This window comes from Microcaecilia unicolor, chromosome 12, assembly GCF_901765095.1.
Source record: "Microcaecilia unicolor chromosome 12, aMicUni1.1, whole genome shotgun sequence".
Classification (NCBI taxonomy): domain Eukaryota; kingdom Metazoa; phylum Chordata; class Amphibia; order Gymnophiona; family Siphonopidae; genus Microcaecilia; species Microcaecilia unicolor.
The window spans coordinates 22,767,251-22,789,784 of record NC_044042.1 but is presented as its reverse complement, the minus strand read 5'-3'; the positions used below and the strand labels follow the sequence as shown (position 1 = coordinate 22,789,784).

The window sequence follows — 22,534 nt, the reverse complement described above, 5'->3', positions numbered from 1 at the left end:
TACTTCCAAACTCTTAGTGGGAGCCAGCCCCAGAGCCTTCCTTCTGCTCCATGCAGTCCTGCCAGAAACAAGAAGTTGCATTAAAGGGGGCAGGATGCAGTAGAAGAAGGCTCTGGGGCCAGCTGCCGACAGCATGTGTGACTTGCTGCTGCTACCAATGCCATCTAGGAGTTTGAAGGCATGGGGGAGGAGGGGACGTCGAGAGAGAAGGGGGATACTGGACTACAGGTATGGGGGGAGGGGAACAGGGAAGAGAGAGGAAGAGATGCTGGACCATGGAGGGCCTAGGGAAAACAGTGATGTTGCCACCCTTTATCATTGGAACCCTGAGCTAGCCCAGTCAACATACAGTGGCATGGAGGAGTGGCCTAATGGTTAGAGCACCAGTCTTGCAATCTAGAGGTGGCCGGTTCAAATCCCACTGCTTCTCCTTGTGATCTTGGGCAAATCACTTAACCCTCCATTGCCTCAGGTACAAACTTAGATTGTGAGCCCTCATATCCAGAGTACCTGAATGTAACTCACCTTGAGCTACTACTGAAAAAGGTGTGAGCAAAATCTAAATAAATTCATTACAGCTTGAAAGCCCAAAACACAAAAATTAGGGCTTTCATTAATTCCCAACCAGTCCACACTTAAAACTGTGCTCATTGTTCAATAACATAAGTATTTTTACCTGCAGACAGCAGAGGGGGCCAAGTGAACCACACACATAAGGGGAAATTCTATAAACTGGCGTCTCAGTCTAGGCGCCTTAATGCTGTGTGCGTAGCACCAATTCTATAATGGCACCTTGGACACCAAAATTCCATTATAGCATACTAGCATAAGTCAGCATTGGCATGTCCTCTTGTGCCGTACGAACCTGCACCAAGGTGAGCTAACTGAGGTGCATAATTTATAGTATTCTATAATTGGGAGACACGTCCATGGCCCGCTCATGCTCCGCCCACATGTATGATCCCCTTGCAGCTAGGCACTAAGGTTCTACCTTATAGTTGCCTGTCAATTAATGGCTCCTTTGACATGTGCAGGGCTTTTTTTGAGGGGGTACTTGGGGGTACTGAGTACTGGCACCTTTTCCATTGTCTGCTAATTGACCCATGGTTCCCAAGTTTTTATGAACGAGCTCAGGCTCTACACATCAATTCCGCCTTGTCATAGATTCTATGACTAAGTTGCAGAGGGCCTGGCTATTGTGGGGTACATCCCTCAGCGATCACCCCACACCTGAAAGGTGGCCGGGCATTTGAGTACCGGCACCTTTTTCGCTAGAAAAAACACACTGGACATGCCTAAGTGACCCCCCCCCCCCACCTCTGGACTACGACACCAGCAGGAAGAGGCAATGAATAGCTACAAGGCAAGAGCAGCACAATATCAACCAGTGGCCATAGATATAAAGAACTTTATTGACAAAGCAACCTCTGACAGTGGTGTGACTCTATGTTGTCCAAATATTTAGATGCCACAATAACCCCCCCCCCCCCCCCCCCCCCCCCCCCACATGTTGGGTGCCAGCTTATAGAACTTCCCTGATCGTTTTCTATAATTGTAACTTGTGAAATGTTTGTTTTCAATAGCAAACTTATGTAAGCAGGCAAAGTCTGCATATAGTCCTCCCTGGACCCAATAATCAAAGCAGAAGGCTGGGCAAACCCTTGCATTTATTGGTGCAAACCTCCTTGGGGGAAAGCACCTGCAACGTTTGCAGCAATGTGGGCACGTATATATCAACCTAAGCGTTTATTGTACTTCTATATTATGTACTAGACTTCTACAAATCTAAATTTTGTAACCGCCTTTTTAGCAATATGTAAGCCACATTGAACCTGCCATACGATGGGAAAATGTGGGATACAAATGCAATAAGTAAATAAACATACAGCCACCTCTGATGTGGGATGACTGGGCTGCAGTTTTATGACACATAAACTGCTCAATAGCTTCCAAGGAAGGGGGTAAAAGAACATTTATTGTAATTATCCAATTACTACTGGGTTAGTTAAGGCGAAAGGAAGATAAGGAGAATTTGAAGACAGGGAAGGACAATTTAAACTCTTTAACCCGGACAGCCAAGCAGTTATTTGGGTAAAATCACCAGTTAAAATCTGTGCTGCCCTCTTCGAGTAAAACTTCCCATACAGCTTCACATCATAGAGACTTTTACAGCATCGTAAAGGACAGAGGCTGGGGACAGGGGAGGAAAGAGCCAGCAGACCACACATGGGATGCATTTTGAAAATGAATTTCCTATGCTTTCTACCTACCATACTTGTTATAAATCTGGTGCAACCCCCCCCCCCCCCCCCCCCCCCCCGGTTTGGCAGCACCCATAGCATCCGCTGGCCTTAGATTTTTGAAGGGAAATGTGTACATGGGTTTGGTCAGCAAACAATGTGGCCAGTTTCAAAATCACTCCCTAAGGGGGGGTCTTTTGCTAAAGCTTAGTTCACGTTATCTGCAGCAGGTCCCATTTTATTCCTACGGGCTCTGTTGCAGATAACTCGAGCTAAGCTTTAGTAAAAGACCCCCTAAGTGACTTGTCCAAATATTACGTAGAAGGTGAGTAACAGGGTGGGGCGACTTTTCCTGACCTCACAGTTCCAGATAAAGAAACACCAAGTACCTGAATGGGCAGCATCATTTGCCGGATGCCTCATCATAGCTCGCAGGGTCTTACCTGGCCTTTTTCATTGCAGGGGGGCACGAGGGTGATGATCGTATGCACATTGTGCTCCAACACCAGCCTCCAGAAATGATCCGCACTGGCCCTGTCTGGCCCTTTTACAGCGAGGTAATCCTTCGCAGAACAGTATCCCTGCAGCAAGCAGCAGTCTGTCAATGTTATGCCACCAGAAACAGAAGAACCTCAACTGCTTTTAAAATCTGTGCCCATGACCAAAAGATACCATAACCACTTGGGACTGAATTATGCAGGGTGTGGAGAGCTGCAGCTGAACCTGGTTAAAGGACTAAGGGAACCATCTGCAACATCTCTGCAATCTCATACAGATATAATCCAGGAGCACTCAGCAGGGCCGCCGAGGGGGGGGGGGCGAACTCACTGGGTCCGGGCCTCCGAGGGGGGGGGCCCGGTGCGAGGTCTCTCTGTCTTTCCTGCCAGAGTGATCGGGTCCCGACAGGAGCAGGAGAGCGAGAACTCTGGCGCCGGGCCCCCCCTTGGAGGCTGGGGAGGACCCGGAGCTTTCTCCAGCACTGCTCTACTGAGTGGCTGCTTTTCCTGAGAGGAAAAGCAGCCGCAGGGGCAGGCAGTCAGCGCTGGAGGAAGACATCTTCTAGTGATGGGGATCCCTGCCAGCCAAGGTATTTCCTGTTGTGGCAGCGATGGGGGAGGGGCGGCAGCAATTGGATGGGGGCAGCAGCGGATGACGATTGGGGGAGGGGGCGTCAGCGGCCATGCCCTGGGCCTGGCAGGGGCAGCCCTGCCCAGGTTTAGTCTCTCGGCTGCCCTGGCACTCAGTCCTTCTGCACTGTCCCACTATTTCATAACAGACACATTACAGCAGCGCTCAGTTCCTTTACAGAATCCCTGCTATATCATGGCAGAAGTGTCAACAGAACATTGATCTCCTCTTTAAAGTCCAAGCTGTCTTACAGGGCAAGTGTTAAAGAGGGACTGCTAGATAACCAGCATTTCGCATAACAGGAAATTAAATTGTTTGCTTCTGTTATGTCCTCGGATCACCAGAGTCCGCAGATCTTAGCTGTTTCACAGTGCTCAAGCTGCGATGCAAAGCTGACTTTATTATGTGGGCAGTGGTGGAACTTTTATATAGTCGTCATGGGTCTCGGAGTTACACTGTCTGAGGAAAGCTGACACGACAGCTCGAAAGTCGTGAGGGGAGGAGGGCACGTGTCAGGTGGAAACAAGAAAAGAATTACTCACCGGAATGAACCAGGCTGAGGTCAGCTCTGATGAGGGCTCCAGATCCAGCGGTGAAAATTTAATTCTACTTCGGTCATCTGCAAACAGAGCCAAGAAGGGCAAAGGACCAGTAAAAGAGCAGAAAGGTTCACGCTGCCTGTATTTCTTTCACCACATGGGAATTACAGTAGTGCAAGGATTGCACCTTACAGATATAATCACCGAACTCCGAATAATAATAATAATGCAAAAGTAATTGGATTGAACAGGCATCATTGCTATCACTTGTTTACGCAATTGCATTGATTGTAAAGTTTGTTCCTTACCTTTCCTTCGATTTTAAATAAATTAACTCCTTTATTTGATATATTTTGATTGTAAGACACATTGAACTCGAAATGCTAGAGATAGTGTGGGATATAAATGTCAATATAAATAAATAAATCAATAAGCTGTAACTCTTCGAAACACATATTCAGCCAGTGGCAGTCAGCATGTCTTTAAATACTGCCCTAAGTTAACCAGATCGTTATCTGGGTACATCTTTGACATTACTCTGCTGCGGACCACCCTGGAATTAATTGGATAGTGCTGCAGTGGTCAGACAGGATATTCAACAGAACTATCCGGTTAGGTGCCAGTGAATATCCTGTAGGGACAGTGTTGCCAGGTGGGCGGTTTTACCGCCCAATTGGGCGGTTTTCCGCGACCCGCCGCGGGAATTTTGCCCGCGGCGGGTTGCGGTTTTTTGGGCTGCTTTTTGGGCTTCAGGGCGGTTTTTTCGGCCGCGGGGGCGGGGTTAGTGACGTTTTTGGGCGGGGTTAGTGACGTTTTGGGCGGGGTTAGTGACGTGGGAGGCGGGGCCGATGACGTGGGAGGCGGGACCGGTGACGGCAGGGGCGGGGTTGATGACGGCGGGGGCGGGGGTGATGACGCGGGGGTGGGGGTGTCAGGGGCGGGGGTTTGAGTTTGGGCGGGTTTTGGGCGGTTTTTGTGCTGGATTGGGTGGGAAAAAAATTTTCCACCTGGCAACACTGTGTAGGGATCCGGTCAGCACTAGTTAACTGGGCAGGAGCTTCACTAGATAAGGGAACCATTAGGTTCAGGCAAAATCCAGCAGGAGACCATAAATCCTGTAATCTGTAACTGAAGGGACCCAATCTGGATCCTCTCTGCTTAGGCCAGACTTTCTTGACGTCTGTTACTGTTCTTGTCTTCACCACCACCTCCAGGAGGAGGCCACTGAACCACTCTATTCACCAGCATCACCCACTGCATGAAGAAATATTTTAAAATGTTGCAACTCAGGCTACCCCTACATCCTATGCTCCTTGCCATACTAGATGCCAACTGGCTAGTGCTTCTTATCTCACAGCGCAATAGATCATAATAAAAGGTGTGACAAGAGGAAAATATTCTGAAAAGCTTGTTTGGGTGACCCTTACATGGTAAGATACTGGAGTAGGTGTTTGTTTGCTGGATAATGGAGACTGGATCTGCTGTGCCACCACCAGCTTCATCCTTTGCAGCCTCCAAGAGAACCTTAGAAACAACAAAAAAGATGAAAAAGAATGTTACTTTGCATTGCCAGCAGAGGGAGACAAAGGCAGCAAATAATGGGTAGAGGCCAAGGGAAGAGGGAGAGGTCTATAGAACTGTGCAGCCTGGGTCATGCAGGTGAGAGGTTTGTCTACTCTCTCCTTCATCTTATCTTTCCCATGCCTGCCTCCACTGTCCTCACCTCATATTCCCGCTGGAAACCAGCACAGGAGTTGGTAGAGTTCTTCAAGCAATGCTGGAAAAAGGATGTCTGAAGGATAGGTCGGGATCTGAAACAAAACGAAATTAGTTAATTTAAAAAGCACAGCAAAACACAATCAGCCAAAGGAGTTATTAGAAATGTGTCAGGATACTGGGTGATGACCGGGTGTGAGGTCGTTAACTGGCTCCATATTTTGCAGACAGGCTGATCCAATCTTCAGTTTATCTATGCATGCAGTAGTCAGGTTTCCAACTTATCCCTGCCTTGAGAACTGGATTGGTTAGACTTCTCCCAAGGATTGTTCTAGAAAAAGTCACATTCTGGTATCTGAGCCCTATAAGAGCAATGATGGCAAAGTTATGCCAATGTGAGGCATGTATGAATCCGGAAAGACAAACCTGCTCGTGGCACTTGAGGAACAGAGTTTGCCAGACCTGAGCCAAAGTTTGCATTTTTCTCTGAAAAGGCTGACCCAAGTCTTTGCTTTAGCTCTTTCCCTAAAGGATCCCTAAAAGATTTTCAGAATTGCACATTTATTTTTTTATTACATTTGTACGCTGCACTTTCCCACTCATGGCAAGCTCAATGCGGCTTACATGGGGCAATGGAGGGTTAAGTGACTTGCCCAGAGTCACAAGGAGCTGCCTGTGCCTGAAGTGGGAATTGAACCCAGTTCCCCAGGACCAAAGTCCATCACCCTAACCACTAGGCCACTCCTCTACTGTTGCTACTATTTGAGATTCTACATGGAATGTTGCTATTCCACTAGCAACATTCCATGTAGAAGTTGGCCCTTGCAGATCACCAATGTGGCCGCGCAGGCTTCTGCTTCTGTGAGTCTGACGTCCTGCAGGACGTCAGACTCACAGAAACAGAAGCTTGCGCAGCTAGTGGAATAGTAACATTCCATGTAGAATCTCCAAGAGTAGCAACATTCCATGTAGAATCTCAGATTAGCAACATTCCAGAATCTCAAATAGTAGCAACATTCCATGTAGAATCTCCAATAGTATCTATTTTATTTTTGTTACATTTGTACCCTGTGCTTTCCCACTCATGGCAGGCTCAATGCGGCTTACGTGGGGCAATGGAGGGTTAAGTGACTTGCCCAGAGTCACAAGGAGCTGCCTGTGCCTGAAGTGGGGAATCGAACTCAGTTCCTCAGTTCCCCAGGACCAAAGTCCATCACCCTAACCACAAGCCTTACATTTCTTTGCTTGCATGTCGTTCTTCTGTGATCTTTTCTAGGATACAGCTGTGTAGAAAAATGTACTGTCCCTGCAGAAAAAAAAAAGACAGAGCCTGCCTCAGCATAAATGGTACTCACCCCTGGTCCAGTTCAGTTTTACACCTCTCCCAGAGAGAAACACGCCTTGAGAAAGCTGGAAATATTCACAGAAACCACTCATCTCATCAGTTCAATGTTATGCTAGGCTACGCTATATGGGTCCCTTATTCCACATTACTCGTTCAATGTGGATCACAAAAACCAAAACAACTGGACAGCAGATCAGGAAATACAAAATTAATCATTGTCCCAGCATTTTCACTGCACCAGGAGCAGGGTAATTCCAGAAGCTGATTAACTTAATCAGATTAAATGAGCCTTGTGGACATAAGAACCTAAGTGTTGCCATACTGGGACAGGCCCAAGGCCCATCAAGCCCAGTATCCTGTTTCCAACAGTGACCAATGCAGGTCACAAGAACTGGCAAGATCCCAGAACAGTAAACAGATTTTATGCTGCTCATCGTAGAAATATGCAGTGGATTTTCCCCACCTTAATAATGGCTTATGGACTTTAAGCTAGCCAAACCTTTTTTTTTAAACCATGCTAAGCTAACTGCTTTTACTACATTCTGTGGCAACGAATTCCAGAGTTTAATTACATGTTGAGTGAAGAAATATTTTCTCTGATTTGTTTCAAATTTACTACTTTGTAAATTCATTGCGTGCCTCCTAGTCCTAGTATTTTTGGAAAAAGTAAACAAGCAATTCACATCTACCCTTTCAACTCCACTCATTATTTTATAGACCTCTGTCATATCTCCCCTCAGCCGTCTTTTCTCCAAGCTGAAGAGCCCTAGCTGCTTTAGCCTTTCCTCATAGGGAAGTCGTCCCATCCCCTTTATCATTTTTGTTGCCCTTCTCTGTACCATTTCTAACTCCACTATATCTACAGAAGAACTCACCAGGGTCTGGATCATCTGATAGCGGTTTACCCTCATTGTATAGACTGTACTGAATACATCGGCCACCTTCTCCAGTTTCACCTGCTGCAGCAACCGGTCCAGGCCAATGAAGGTGCCGCTCCGGCCTACTCCAGCACTGGAAGAAAATGGGACAAGTATGGGAAAAAAATTCCGATCTATCGTCACTACCATACTGAGTCCTCGGGTTCTGGAGCCCAACTCAGCTGGGCTCCCTGTCCTACTTGGAAGACAGCTTGAAATATGCGATAACTCTTGCTAATCTTGCAAGAAACTGTGTTCCTAACACCAACTTGGCTAGTGACAGCAGAGACATATACAGGAAGGGACTGCGAGAGGAGGGAGAAGATCAGAGACACACAGGGAGGGGGGAAAGAATAGCAGAGGCCTGAAGGGGGGAGGGGAGAGAGAAGAGCAGAGAGATGCAGGAAGAGAGGGGAAAGAGAAGAGCAGAGGCATGCAGAGAGGGAGAGGAGGGAGAAGAGCAGAAACATGCAAGGAGGGATAGGAGAGAGAAGAGCAGAGCCCTAGCACACGCTTTTCTCTTGGTGGCCAGAGCTGTGTCTCTTCTTTCAATATGAGACACCACAGAACTGTGTGGCAAGACAGCGAAGATGACTCCAAAAAAGTCGACAACTCTCCAGATAAAAATAACTGTTTATTGGAGGGTGAACAGGACTTGACACAGCTGTTTCGGCCTATGAGGCCTGCAAATTCAACAAGTGGATATAATCATTGTACAGACGACTCTTGATGCAGGCCTCATAGGCCAAAACACAGCTGTGCCGAGTCCTGTTCCCCCTCCAATAAACAGTTATTTTTATCTGGAGAGTCGTCGACTTTTTTGGAGTCATCTTCGCTGTCTTGCCACACAATATATACTTTTGCGGAGAGTTGTTTCTTCTGCTTCACATCACACCACAGAACTGCCCATTACTCCATTGACCTTGAGCTATAACTAGCAGCAGTGCGCCACCCTTACCTGCAGTTCACCAATGTAGGCCCAGATCCCTTTGCAGCTTGTACATGCTCTCGCACCATCTCGGTGAAGGTGATAATGGAAGATGTGGACTCAGGGACACCGTGGTCAGGCCACTCTGTGTAGTGCAGCTGGTGGACTTTCCGTTCTAGCTTCACATCTTCCTAATATAGGCAGGAAATTGTTTGTTAGTAATTACCCAGAATCTCTGTCTGAGATGATTGGTAGTTGGGGTTCTGCGCTCTACAGTGAAAACGATCACAACCTTGGTTTCAGAAGGAACACAATGGAGTCAGCTTACTCACAGATACCCCGGGGGAACCTTTGTAGAACAACAGAATCTCAGAGCTTCAGATTAGTTCCATTGTAAGCATGGCACTAACAAAGTTGTATTAGGTCAAGGATTCCCAAATCTATCCTAGGGGAACCCCAGCCAGTCAGGTTTTCAGGTTATCCACCATGAATATGTATGAGATAGATCTGCATACGAAGGAAATTGATCTCATGAATAATTTATTGTGGATAGCCTGAAAGCCTGACTGGCTGGAGTTCCCCTAGGGTAGGTTTGGGAATCACTGTATTAGGTATAACTGGCTCTTAAAAGAATTAACATAACTTCTGTGCTCCCATTTGGAGACTTGCTCTGTGCATTATTTCTAGGGGTGTGCAGGCCACAAATTTCTGTGTCACTTTTACAAATTTTTATGTTGTTCTGTTTTTTTTTTAAACTTTTATTTTGTTTCAGGGGGCAAAGTCATAAATATTTATAAAAATTTGATATACCGCCTGAACTAACAGGTAGACCTAGGCGATTTACATTTCTAAAACTTAGTTACAAATATGAGAGATAGGAGAAAGGAACTACAATGTTCAGATGGTAAACTAAATTGAACTCACACAAGAAAAGCCAATACATATCCATATGGGGATGGTGCAAAGAAAAGGAGGGAGAGGGTACTGGAGGGAGAGGGGGAGGTGTTGAGTTTGAATAGTACATACTATCTATGAAGAGTGTGCACCAAGTATGACACAGGGGGAAAAAATTAAAATTTGGGGTCCTTTCCTGTCATTTTGGGATACAAATGACATGACATGACTTGGGAATTTTTACATTTCCTATGTCTTTTCAAAGGAATGCATATCCTTAATTGTTTCCCAACTCAAGGGCGCAAATGATGATCACTTCTGCCACCTCAACGTATCTAATTAAGAGGGAAACGCTTTTCTTATTTAAAATTTTACCCTTCAGTTTAGGACCCAGAAATCTGCTATAGCCGGCTTGCCCCATTCTGAGACGGACAGTAGTCATATAGGGCTGGGGACGACTGGGCTGAATGACCGAGAGGCAGGAAAGAAGCGGTGATGTGGCGGGGAAGGGAGCATTTCAGATTGTTTTAGCAACGATACCAATTTGATGAGGGGCCTTTGTAAGCTGTTTAGCGTTTGAGTTTTGTACTGATATTATTGTTCTAAAACTTTAATAAAAGACAAAAAAGTAGCGATATCAACACAACACTTCCAAAACATTGTGGAGGTGAGTAATGGATAAAAAACTCTATTAAAGAGAATTCGGTTAAAAAAAGACTCGACTCGGAGCCATGTTTCGGCGGAAACCGCCTGCTTCAGGAGTCTATCGTGTAAGCCAATGAGTGAAGCACCATAAGCGGGGAAGCCAAATCAAGCCTTTAGAAAGGCTAATGATTGGTGATTGTACCAAGTGTAAGCTTAGAACAACAATAAAGATTAAGAGGAGAGTCAACCGCAGAAGTGTCCAAGTGGTTTTTGTCTAGCACTTCTGCTGTTGACTCTCCTCTTAGTCTTTATTGTCGTTCTAAGCTTACACTTGGCAGGGCCATGCCTACGGTCTCTGGTGCCCCCCTGCAGACTATCAGTTGGCGCCCCCCCCCCCCCCCCATGTGGCACAAGATGCAAAGGAAATAGGAGCTGAAAGATGGAGTGCATCTTTGTGGGATTGCTTCATCCATGCCCAGCATTTCTCTCTCCCTTCCCCTCCATCCATGTGCATCTCCTTCCTCTGTCTTCCCTTCCCTCCCCTCCATCCATGTCCAACAATTCTCCTCTCTCCCCTCCATGTCCAGCAATTTCTCCTCTCTCCCTGGGCCCTGCCCTCCCATCCATGTCCCTCTCTGCCCTTCCCTTACTTCAGCTCCGTGCTGCCCTGGGGGCTTTAAATCTTTTACCTCCGATGGTCGCAGCAGCTGAGCAGCGTCAGTGAAAGTGCTGCTGACGTCTCCAGCCTTCTCTTCGCGCTCGCTCGTTCGTTCCCTCAGTGCCCCACCTTCTTCTGATGTCATTTCCTTGTGAGGGCGGGACACTGAGGGAATCAACGAGCATGAAGGGAAGGCTGGAGACGTCAGCAGCGCTTTCACTGATGCTGCTCAGCTGCTGCGACTGTCAGAGGTAAAAGATTTAAAGCCCCCTGGGCGGCGTGGAGCTGAGGTAAGTGGCGAGAGTAAGCACCGCGGCAGCGCCCCCCAGAGGTCGGCGCCCCCCTGCGGTGCTTACCCCGCTTACTGTGTTGGCAAGGCCCTGACACTTGGTACAATCACCAATCATTAGCCTTTCTAAAGGCTTGATTTGGCTTCCCCACTTATGGTGCTCCACTCATTGGCTTACATGATAGACAAACTCCTGAAGCAGGCAGTTTCCGCCGAAACGCGGCACCGTGTCGAGTCTTTTTTAACAGAATTCTCTTTAATAAAGTTTTTTATCCATTACTCGCCTCCATGATGTCTTGGAAGTGTCGTGTTGATCTAACTACTTTTTTGTCTTTTGTTTTTACTTACGTAGCGGATCAAGTTTCTCCACTTTTGTTATTTTTTTTTGTTTGTCCCTTGTTCTAAAACTTTAATAAACATTTATTGTTAAAAAAAAAAAAGAAGCAGTGACATTTGCTGGGGCTGAAGGAGCGTTACTCACGTGCCAGAGTTTGAGTCCCCGTGTTGTCCATTCATTGGAAATATTCTGGTCAATGAGGTGGACCGTTATCTGTCCGTAGGTAATGGGTGAAGAGTCCGAGGGCCAATAATGATCACACAACACCTACAGATGGCACAAAACATGAATCATGATTCCCACTTGGTGTTTAGCTGTCTCTCTTGCAGTGTCTGCTAAAGAAAATCCCCAAAGGAGAGACAATGCAACTTCAAAATCCAAAAATAGTTAATCCTAAAGCAATGATATCGGATGCCTTGGACAAAAACGCTCCAAAAAAATTTGTTTTGAATAAGGGCGTGAAAGAGAGTTCGGTATAGGCTGTACCTACAGCCGAGCGTGTCTTTCAGTGAGTCTAACCGCCATAGTGGCTCACTTTTGCGCTCTGTACATTGTGTAACACTCTCTAAACTCAAGCCCCCAATATTTTCCCAGTGAATGAAAATTAAATTTTTTTGTGATATCCCAAACCTATTTTTAATAAACCCGTCTTTTAAAACCTCCAGGAGGGAAATTGCTCCCGGGGGATTAAAGGGTCTTCTTTTGTATATGGATGCCTTTAAGCAAAAAAAAAAAAAAAAAATTATTATTTTAAAAGACGGGTTTATTAAAAATAGGTGTGGGATTGCACAAAAAAATTTTAATTTCACGCCCTTCTTCAAAAAAAATTATTTTCGGAGCATTTTTGTCCAAGGCATCCGATATCATTGCTTTAGGATTGACTGTTTTTGGATATCTTGCAGAGTCAGCATTAGGGAAAGTGGCAGCCCGTGCAGGTGGGGGTAGGGCACCACCCTTGACCCCCCCCCTCTTCCCCGGGTCAGTTGGGGCCATGCAGTGCTCCAAATTTGTGACAGCTTGGGACAGAGGTGGCAGTTTGGATCAGCAGGAGGCCATGCAGCACTGTTCGTTCACACATCCTGAGTGCCCAGCGACTTCCTTGCAGTTCAGCGGCCACTCTCACTCTTTCTCTGCTGCATGCCTTTGTCCCAGCTGGTTCCCCTTTCACACGCTGCCTTCATCAAACCGAGGTTTTGCAGTTTATTTGCAGATGTGACAAGAAAAGTATCCAGAAGGGGAAAATCTTTACCAAGTGTGTCTTGCAGTGGCGTAGCCAAGGGTGGGCCTGGATGGGCCCAGGCCCACCCAGTAGCAGCACACCTATGATGTGGCTGGTAGGGATTCCCAAGCCCCACCAGCTGAAAACTCCCAACATCTGTCCCTCCTGCATACCTTGTAAATAGCAGATCTTCGCCTGCAGTGAGCAGCAACTGATACATACTGCTCGCACCGGTCCCACAGCCTACCCTCTGACGTATTCCTGCCTATGCGGAAACAGGAAGTTGCATCAGTGGGAAGGCTGTGGGGCCAACATGAGCAGTGTGTATTAGTTGCTGCTCGCTGCCGTTGAAATCTGCTATTTAAAAGGTATGCGGGAGAGGGGGGATGTTTGAGAGACCATATATGGCATGCAGGTGAGAGAATGAGAGACTAAATCACCTGAGGGATGGGGCGGGGTTCTTCTGCCCACCCATCTTGGGCCCAGGCCCACCCAAAATTGAGTGACTGGATACGCACCTGGTGTCTTGGATGACAAACTCAACCTCATCCACTAAGGTTCACACAGAGTATTTGGTAACCTGTATTTTCTTTATCAAGGTAATGGCTATGTGAAACTGGACATATCACACCCTCTTCATTCCCCCTTCCTTCTCACCCTTCCTTGTCCGTCTCCCCTACCTAACCCTCTTCTCACCCACACCTTTCTCACTTCCTCTTGTTCATCCTGCCACCCTTTCTACAAAGCCTTGTTGTGTCAGTTTTGAAAGGGTTTGATTACCTTTGACAATTAGGAATATAACGGGTGTCTCAGCATTTCGCACCAGCTGATTTTTAGCGTGAGCTAAAAACGCTAATGCACCTTAGTAAAAAAAAAACCCATGGCCCCTCTGAAAATTGACTATGGCTGAGCATCTAAAGAGCACCTTGAATTCGGGAACCTGAGTTAGGCACGGAACAATTTTTGAAAACTGGAAAACTGGTCCTTATCTGTGTCAGTCAGAAGCTTCATTTTGTGTATCAGAAATGAATCCACTATATTGAGGCTGAAATGTTAGAGGTGGGGTGGGGGGGGTGGGGGAGGGGAAGTTCAGTGGTACTAAGTCGCATCTTTACATATTAATTTTAAATGAATTTGCTATGGTTAGAGCAGGGGGCTGAGAACCAGAAAAAGCCAGAGTTCAAATCCCACAGCCCCTCCTTGTTGCCTCCGTTGCCTCAGGGGTGAGGTTAAGATCGTGAGCCTTCTAGCAACAGGAAAATAGCTGCTGGACCTGAATTAATTCACCTTTGAACTACTGCTGAAAAGATACAAGCTAAATCCTACATGAATAAACTTTAAAAAAAATTAAACCACATTGCTTCATTAGCTTTCCTTTATCTGACTAACCCTGTGACCCCTCATTATTTATGAATACACTAGTCGTAAAGCCCGTTAAAACGGGCAACATTTTTGTTGTGAAAAATGTAATGAAATAGCCAAAGCAAGAAATGAGAGTTCCTCGGAGTGTGTATGTTTGAGAGAGTGTGTGTGAGAGAGAGAGTGAATGTGCGAGTGTGTGTGTGTGTGACAGAGAGAGAAAGTGAGACTGGGTGCGAGTGTGTTTGTGAGACAGAGAGTGTGTGTGTGAGAATGAGTGTGTGCGAGTGCGTATGTGAGACTCAGTGAGTGTGAGAGAGTGTGTTTCACACAGATGCAGTGTGTGTGACAGAGTGTGTGAGACAGAGTGTGAGAGTATGTGTGCGATACACAGACTCTCTGTGAGACCGAGACTGTATGAGACAGAGAGAGTGTATGAGAGTGACTGTGACACATAGAGAGTGAATGTGATACAATGTGAGAGACAGTGTGTGAGAGTGAGAGAAAGACACTGTGAGAGACAGTGTGTGAGTGTGTGCGTGACAGAGATACCCCCCCCTCTGGTGTCGGTCACTCTTTATTTATATAGTAGGATAGACAGATCACCGACATTCCACTGCTTATAGTACACTAATTCAATGAGGTTCCTCCTATCCACTTAGCCAGGGTCACTCTGTAAGTCTGGGTAATGATAACTATTACACAAAACAAGCGGAAATTTTAAACCTACTCGTCCATTTTCCATACACACGGTCAGCATAACAATGTTATAGACGTTCTGCTCCCACACCATTCTCCAGAAGTCCTCAATGGTCTTCTTCAGGGGTCCCTGAGTGACAATGTATTCCTGTGGGTGGGCATAACCCTACACAAGAGAAAGGAGGGGGGGGGGTCATTACCCGAGATCTGAGACTTACTAGCGAGTCATACTTCTTCTAAGGTGGGTTCTTCTTCATATCAATGCCCTGGACTCAGCATTCACTTTTCGAGTTATTTACTTAAAAATTTAGAACCCATACAATTATACATGCATAATAAGATACTTAAAACAGGTAAAACAAACAAATCAAACACTTCAAAAATAAAATCTAACATGCAATGACAGTAAACATAAAACATCATCACCTATAAACACTTTCGGCCCGATATTCAGCCAGCGTTAAACTCAAAAATTCAATGTCGGAAATTCATATCTGGGCACCGGCATTGAATTTCTGGGTTTGTGGAACCGGATATCGCAAAGTTGGTCAAGAGCGATATTCAGCAGTTAACCAGCCATGATAACCGCATATAAGTCAATCTTATCTTTATGTGGTGCCCCATGGCTGGTTAACTGCTGACTATGGCTAGTTGACCGGTCAAGTGCCAACTCCATCCCCAGAATGCCCCCCCCCCCCCATAGCTTTTTTTCAGTTCAGTGCAAACTGGTTATTTTCAGTGATATTAACCAGTTAAGGGCCTCTTTTACCAAACCGAACTAACTGTTCCCGTGTGGCAATGTCAACAAAGCCCAATCGGTAACAAATGAAGCTGAACAAATACAGGAGAGATATGTTTGAATCTAGAGAAAAATTCAGAATTGTAAGGGCTAACAAGCTGGCTTCCTCTTATAAAATTAGTAAATATAACAGAAACCTTCGTGAAAATTTTTTGTCTCATTTACTCATATTGTATACATAATTATTTTTTATGCTAAATCCAATAAAGTGTATAAATATTTATTTGTTGTGCTCAGTTTTTTGGTGTATTGCTGTGGACTGAAATCCAAGCTTTGGGATCCAAGCTTTGGGAACTAAAACTGCTGAATAGTGATTCCTTTGTTTTTAAATTCTGCATGGAATGATTCTTTGAAAAAAGTATTGCAGTGGACAAGAACTTTGCAGGAAGAAGATCTATGATTCTGCACAATCTCCACCTAAGCTAAGTAGCTGTCATTCAATTTTTTTGAACATCAGTTCTTAACATTTTTCTTGGACTTTGCCCATTTATTGAACATTATTATTGAACATTATTATTAGGATGGAGGTAGGATGTGCTATGATGTAAAGGTGGTGTCCCTGCAAAGCTTGGATTTTCAGTCCACAGCAATACACCAAAAAACTGAGCACAACAAATAAATATTTATACACTTTATTGGATTTAGCATAAAAAATAATTATGTATACAATATGAGTAAATGAGACAAAAAATTTTCACGAAGGTTTCTGTTATATTTACTAATTTTGTAATTTGAAACCGTTTCTTATTGAATACCCAGAATTATGTTTAGTTTCCTCTTATAAAACCCAGGGGCGTAGCTATGGGGGGGCCACGGGGGCCTGGGTCCCTGCAAATTTTGTCCGGGCCCTAGTTTGGCTGGTGGGGGTCCCTGACCCCCACCAGCCAAAGCCTTCTTCAGCGCCGGTCTCCGTTAAGGGGTGTCAGCATGCACAGGAGGCGCAAGAAGAAAGAAGAGTAGGGCAGCGAACGTGGCTGCACCGGAGACCGGCGTTGAAGAAGGCTTCGACTGGCGGGGGTTGGTGACCCCCGCCAGCAAAGATATTTGTTCTTGCGGGGGGAGCAACGAGGCGGTGAGGGGAAGTGGCAAGAAGGTGAGGTGAGGCAACCTCGGGCTGTGGCCCCCTCCCATTCTGAGGTCTGGCTACGCCCCTGATATAAAACCGTTCCTGAAAATTAAACCTGTCCCCAAGTGTTGATCTCATGGAAGCTCTCCAGGGGCTGGAGCCATGTTTTGGTGACCTAGTTTTCTAGTTTTTTCTTTCATCTCAGTGGAAAGTGAAATCTGAAGTCTGCTTTGTGCCACCTACAGTGCACAGAGAGAAAAAGTGGGAACTTACTGGGATGAAGTTGCCATTGATATAATCAGAACTGGGATCGTCTCCGAGGCGGCTCAACTTCACTCTTGAATGATCATCTACCAAAAATCAAGCAATCAATAAATATTTAAAAAAATATATTCAAATATATCCATATTTTATATTAGGTACAGGAGGATATAAATAGAGGTCTTACACATATATTGAAAGTAACTGTTTCCCTAGATTCCTGTGAGAGTTCAGATGCTCAGACCCAATCAGTCCCTACTATAGGAAGAGATAGTTAAGGAAGAAAGACTCTTGTTCCTGAGCCAATAGTAAACCAATACAGAACCAGTACACCTGGTATCAGGAGATAATACAGAGCCAATGGTCCAGCTTGATGCTAGGGGACACTCTTCCTCTGAGCTAGTCCTGCGCCAGTGTCCCAGCATGGTGTTAAGGTAATCTTCCCTATGAACCAGTACTGATCTAATGTCCAGTCATGGTCTTGGTCATGGTCACAGAAACAGAACTCTTCCCTCAGACCCAGTACTGATCCAATGTCCAGCCATGGTCTTTGGTAGAAACTCTTCCCTCTAAACCAGTACTGATCCAATGTCCAGCCATAGTGTTCGGTAGAAACTCTTCCCTCTGAACCAGTACTGTCCTAACATCCCAGCATGATGTTGGAGAAACTGAGGACATTTCTATAACTTGGCATCTCAATGTAGCATCACAATGGTGCACGCTGAGCACCAATTCAATAACGAAATCTGGGCACACTTATCCTATTATGACATATTGGTATAAAGCCACTTTAATGTCGAAATGTAGGTGCAACCACTTAATCCAGGTCATTTTGCCTAATATTTACAGTAAAACCATTTAACGGTTATCTCCCATTGAATACTGTAGGTTAACGCTTAGTGGATAGCTGGTTATAGTCCATAATATATTGCGCAATATAACCAGCTATCCGCCGATATTCAGCGCATTGCCGGCTAAGTTTGGTGGCCATATTTGGCTGCCAAAATAGCAGGCATACCTTTGGCCAGTTTAAGCTTAACAGGCCAGCGCTGAATATTGGTTTGGCCGGTTAAAGTTAATCCAACCAATACACTCTCAATACCGGTCACTGGAAACGGCCTGGCATTCATTATCCTGGCTCGGCGCCAACCATGGGAGGCAGCCTGGCTACCTCCCGTGGTCTGAACATTGGGTTCACTGGCTGCCATAAGTTGGTGTACCTCAGTGCGCCATGCAACGCACATAACTCAGAGTATTCTATAAGTTGTGTGTGTTGCTAGGCAACAATGTCTATGGCCCTCCCATGCTCCACCCATGTGTACAGCCCCCTTGCAGTTACATGCAATGACACTTAAAGGCTACCTTATAAAATGGCATGTAGTAAACTGGCGTTCATGAGCAGCACACACACACGTCAAACATATGTAACTGCACGTGCCCAGTTACAGAATTAGTCTGACTTTCTCTGCAAGTACTGGCCCAATCACCCACCACGGCACGAAGGCCTGTTCCTTTTGGGCCAGTACACCCTTTACTTGTGCCCCCTCCCCATGAAGTAAACATACATTAAATGTAAATATTTTAGAGCAACTAAAAGGAAGGAGACCAAGAGGAAAATATAGCAGAGCCAAGAAACAGCTACGATCCTATTTTGGCAGATATTCCCCCAGATTCTAGGCCAAAGTTCCATATGCAAATTTGGGGGTGTGCCCACTTTGTGCAAGCAATTTAAGTGACGAGCCAATTAGTGCCAATAATTGGGTGCTAACAATTTGAATTTGCACACACCTTGCTCAGCGCTAGTCTACAAAGATGCGCATGCAAATCTTCTAGCAAGTAACTAAAAACAGATCGTGGTGACGGGAGGAGCACGGGCAGGTCAGGGGCATTCACTAATGATGTGCTCAGTATTATAGAATTTGGGGGATCTGTGCCTAATTTACATGGCAGGATTTACACCAGGTTTCAGTTGGTGGAAATTCTTCGCTATACGATAAACGGTGCTCAATTCGGAGTGCCGTTCATAGAATAGAGCTCAGCGTGCCTTTTTTTCACCCACCCAAATTTGGCCACCATTTACCGAATCTAGTCCATTGTGCTCTTGGTGCCCACGTCAAGGGGCCTTTCTGCTGAAGTGCTCAAAAGTACATAACAAGAAGCATATTGAAATAGAAAAGTAAACAACATGTCAGGGTTGTGGGACAGACAGACAGATAATGATCTGGGACCTACAAGGTAGCACATGTGGATACCGGTTCTTGCAGCTGTTGGCAGAGAGCTCTGCCGCTGCTTTCGACTGGTCTTTGCCAACTTCCTTCAGTTCCTGCGGGGATAAGAGGTAAAGAGATGAGTCGCCCTCTACAGGAGTCGAGAATCTTTTGTTGATGGACGTCATGAACCCTCCAAGACCTAGTAGGTTGGTGGCTAAATTTAGATACCTAGTGCTGAAAATCAATGCTAGGCACCTAGGTGTCCTGTCTGTCATTCCAGGAACCCCCTCTGGAAATGTCCACTTTTCTGTGAATAAATTTAGGCACTGAGATGACAGAATTTTCCCCCTGCAGGATATAACTACTTGACTTGCCAGAGAGTCAGCAAGATCCCACTGAAAATGATGTTATGCTTCTAACAGGAGAGATGGTTACTGTGACAAGTTCTAACCAGGGCCAGCGTTAGGGGGTGGCAAACAGGGCAATGGCCCTGGGCCCCCATACCATAGGGGACCCCAAACCTGCCTCAAGTTAAAGAAGGCATAGACTCAAGGTCAGCTTTTGGGCTCCCTCCCTGGTTTCTGCCCTGGGCCCCTGAATGTCTAACACCAGCCCTGGTTCTAGCATGGTGTGACCCAGGTGAGAAAAATGGGAATCTCCAAACCCAAGGCAAGCAACTAACTGTTTAAATTGTAAGTTCCAAACAAAAAGAGAAAGAAACATTGGGATCAATTTTTAGCAGTGGCAGCAAGAGGCTTAATTTAAATGCTGACACATCTTAGTACGTATTTTCAACGCCACTATACATATAATGAGCGGTGCTAAATATACACATGGAGCAGTGATTTAGAAAGGACGTATAAACTGGAACTGAGACAACCAGGGCAGGACATCTCAAATTCCGGTAGTACTTTAGAACTGCCATTTTGACTTGGAGCCAGCTCCTGCACCCACTACCCACTAACGAACGACAAAGGTAGACCCAGGAGGGGGCGTGGGCACTTTGAGTTGAGAGGGACGTGAAGTCGGGAGAGGGTGCAGGCTGTGCAAATAGTTTTGGTTCCAGACGAACATTGCCAAGCATTTTTGGCCAAAACCAAAATAAGGCTGAATACAGGCTGGGTTCGGGATTCGGTACTGAAACCAAAACCAAAATTCAGTCGGCCTCTAAAGTGCTTGCACCTACCTTTTAGGTGCATCCAGTGCATTTTTTTCTACAAAAAAGGTGCCGGTACTCAAATGCTAGGCCACCCTTCAGGAGTGGGGTAATCACTGAGGGACCCATCCCATAATTGCCAGGCCCCCTGCAACCAGTCACAGAATCTATGACAACACTGAATTGGTGTGTAGAGCCTGAGCTCTTTCATTAAAACTTGGGGTCTATGGGTCAGTTTTAGCAGACAATGGGAAAGGTGCTGGTACTCAGTACCCCCAAGCAGGGGCGTATCTGGAATCCGGCGGTAGGGGGGGCCAGAGCCAGAGAGGGGGGGCACATTTTTGCCTCCCTCCCCCCCCCCCCGCCGCCGCCGCCGCCGCTCTCCACCCCCTCCCCGCTGTCAACCCTCCCCCGCTGCTTACTTTTGCTGGCGCCGAGGTCCCGACCCGCAATCTCCGTTTTTCGTCTTCCTCCGTGGCCATGCTTCCAGGAAGTAACGCTGCAGTGCTGATTCGTTGACTCCAGTTCGACGTCTGACGTCAGACGCCGAACTGGATTCAACGAATCAGCACTGCAGCGTTACTTCCTGGAAGCATGGCCACGGAGGAAGACGAAAAACGGAGATTGCGGGTCGGACCTCGGCGCCAGCAAAAGTAAGCAGCGGGGGAGGGTTGACGGCGGGGAGGGGGGCCAGGGCGAAATCTGCGGGGGCCCAGGCCCCTGTGGCCCCACGCAGATACGCCCCTGCCCCCAAGTACCCCCTCAAAAAAAGCCCTGGGTGCATCTATATCTGCTTCTATTAGTATTCTGTAAAGGAACAGAGACCAGGCACCCTGTTATAGAAACTACCCCGTATTTGTATAGTGTTTCAAAATACATGAATAGTGGACTCAAACGTTCACTGGCTGCCAGTGAATGTATAAGTCTGGTTCCCAGTTACAGCATGTTCTTAATACGAAATACTCTTTTCTTCACCTCAAATTCCTGGAAGAAGCCATGGCAAGCGTTGGCCGATTTCATCTCAAAGACCTGCTTGAATGTCTGGACTGGGATGGGTCGGTGAATATTTCTGTGGGTAAATGAAAGAGAAAGTTCAGGAAGCTGTCATCCTGTTACAAAAGTATGCTGGTTGCTGCGTTAGCCTGTTTAATTATGCAGAAAGAAGGGGGGGGGTCAACAAACTGATTGTGGTTAGGGTGGTGGACTTTGGTCCGGGGGAACTGAGGAACTGAGTTTGATTCCCACTTCAGGCACAGGCAGCTCCTTGTGACTCTGGGCAAGTCACTTAACCCTCCATTGCCCCATGTAAGCCGCATTGAGCCTGCCATGAGTGGGAAAGCGCAGGGTACAAATGTAACAAAAATAAAATAGATACTATTGGAGATTCTACATGGAATGTTGCTACTACTGGAGATTCTACATGGAATGTTGCTATTCCACTAGCAACATTCCATGTAGAAGGCTGCGCAGGCTTCTGTTTCTGTGAGTCTGACGTCCTGCACGTATGTGCAGGACGTCAGGCTCACAGAAGCAGAAGCCTGCGCGGCCATGAGGAACTGAGTTTGATTCCCACTTCAGGCACAGGCAGCTCCTTGTGACTCTGGGCAAGTCACTTAACCCTCCATTGCCCCAGGTACAAATAAGTACCTGTATACAATATGTAAGCCGCATTGAGCCTGCCATGAGTGGGAAAGCGCGGGGTACAAATGTAAAAAAAAAAAAAAAAATTGGCGACGATACCATTCTACTGGAGTGATTCACAGTACATCTGTGCTATATTGCATAAGTCCAGTAAAAACCTATAGTGTACAACCAGTTTATTGAACTGTATTTCTACGCCAGGGGCGTAGCCAGACCTCAACGTTTAGGGAGGTCTGGAGCACAAAGTGGAGGGGCACAGTTTGGTTCGCCTCCCTGCCGTAACCCTCGGCCCACCGCAACCCCACATACCTTGGCTGGCAACCCCCGCTAGCTGAAGCCTTTCTCCAGCGCTGTTCTCTGCGCATTGCCTACCCTGCTTCCCTTCACATCGCGTGCATGCTTGGTTTTAGTGAATATAAGCAGCTAGCCCCGACCGACCATTTATCCGGTCAGCGGCCTGACTATCAGGCCCAATTACCTCAGAAGTG

General features: G+C 46.3%; 1 protein-coding gene across 4 annotated transcripts in view; it reads right to left on the bottom strand.

Annotated features, from left to right (window-relative positions):
- Nucleotides 1-22,534, bottom strand: part of LOC115482037 (receptor-type tyrosine-protein phosphatase V-like) — a 92,127-nt gene that overhangs the window by 12,462 nt on the left and 57,131 nt on the right. For all 4 annotated transcript variants that reach the window (XM_030221585.1, XM_030221588.1, XM_030221587.1 and 1 more), the window contains 12 exons: nucleotides 21,381-21,474; nucleotides 19,272-19,362; nucleotides 17,052-17,128; nucleotides 14,945-15,079; nucleotides 11,781-11,903; nucleotides 8,844-9,004; nucleotides 7,844-7,979; nucleotides 6,859-6,929; nucleotides 5,631-5,718; nucleotides 5,335-5,431; nucleotides 3,911-3,987; nucleotides 2,684-2,821 (listed from right to left, as the gene is read on the bottom strand). In XM_030221585.1, coding sequence (XP_030077445.1) covers nucleotides 2,684-2,821; nucleotides 3,911-3,987; nucleotides 5,335-5,431; nucleotides 5,631-5,718; nucleotides 6,859-6,929; nucleotides 7,844-7,979; nucleotides 8,844-9,004; nucleotides 11,781-11,903; nucleotides 14,945-15,079; nucleotides 17,052-17,128; nucleotides 19,272-19,362; nucleotides 21,381-21,474 — 1,288 coding nt within the window. The remainder of the gene's footprint in view (nucleotides 1-2,683; nucleotides 2,822-3,910; nucleotides 3,988-5,334; nucleotides 5,432-5,630; nucleotides 5,719-6,858; nucleotides 6,930-7,843; nucleotides 7,980-8,843; nucleotides 9,005-11,780; nucleotides 11,904-14,944; nucleotides 15,080-17,051; nucleotides 17,129-19,271; nucleotides 19,363-21,380; nucleotides 21,475-22,534) is intronic.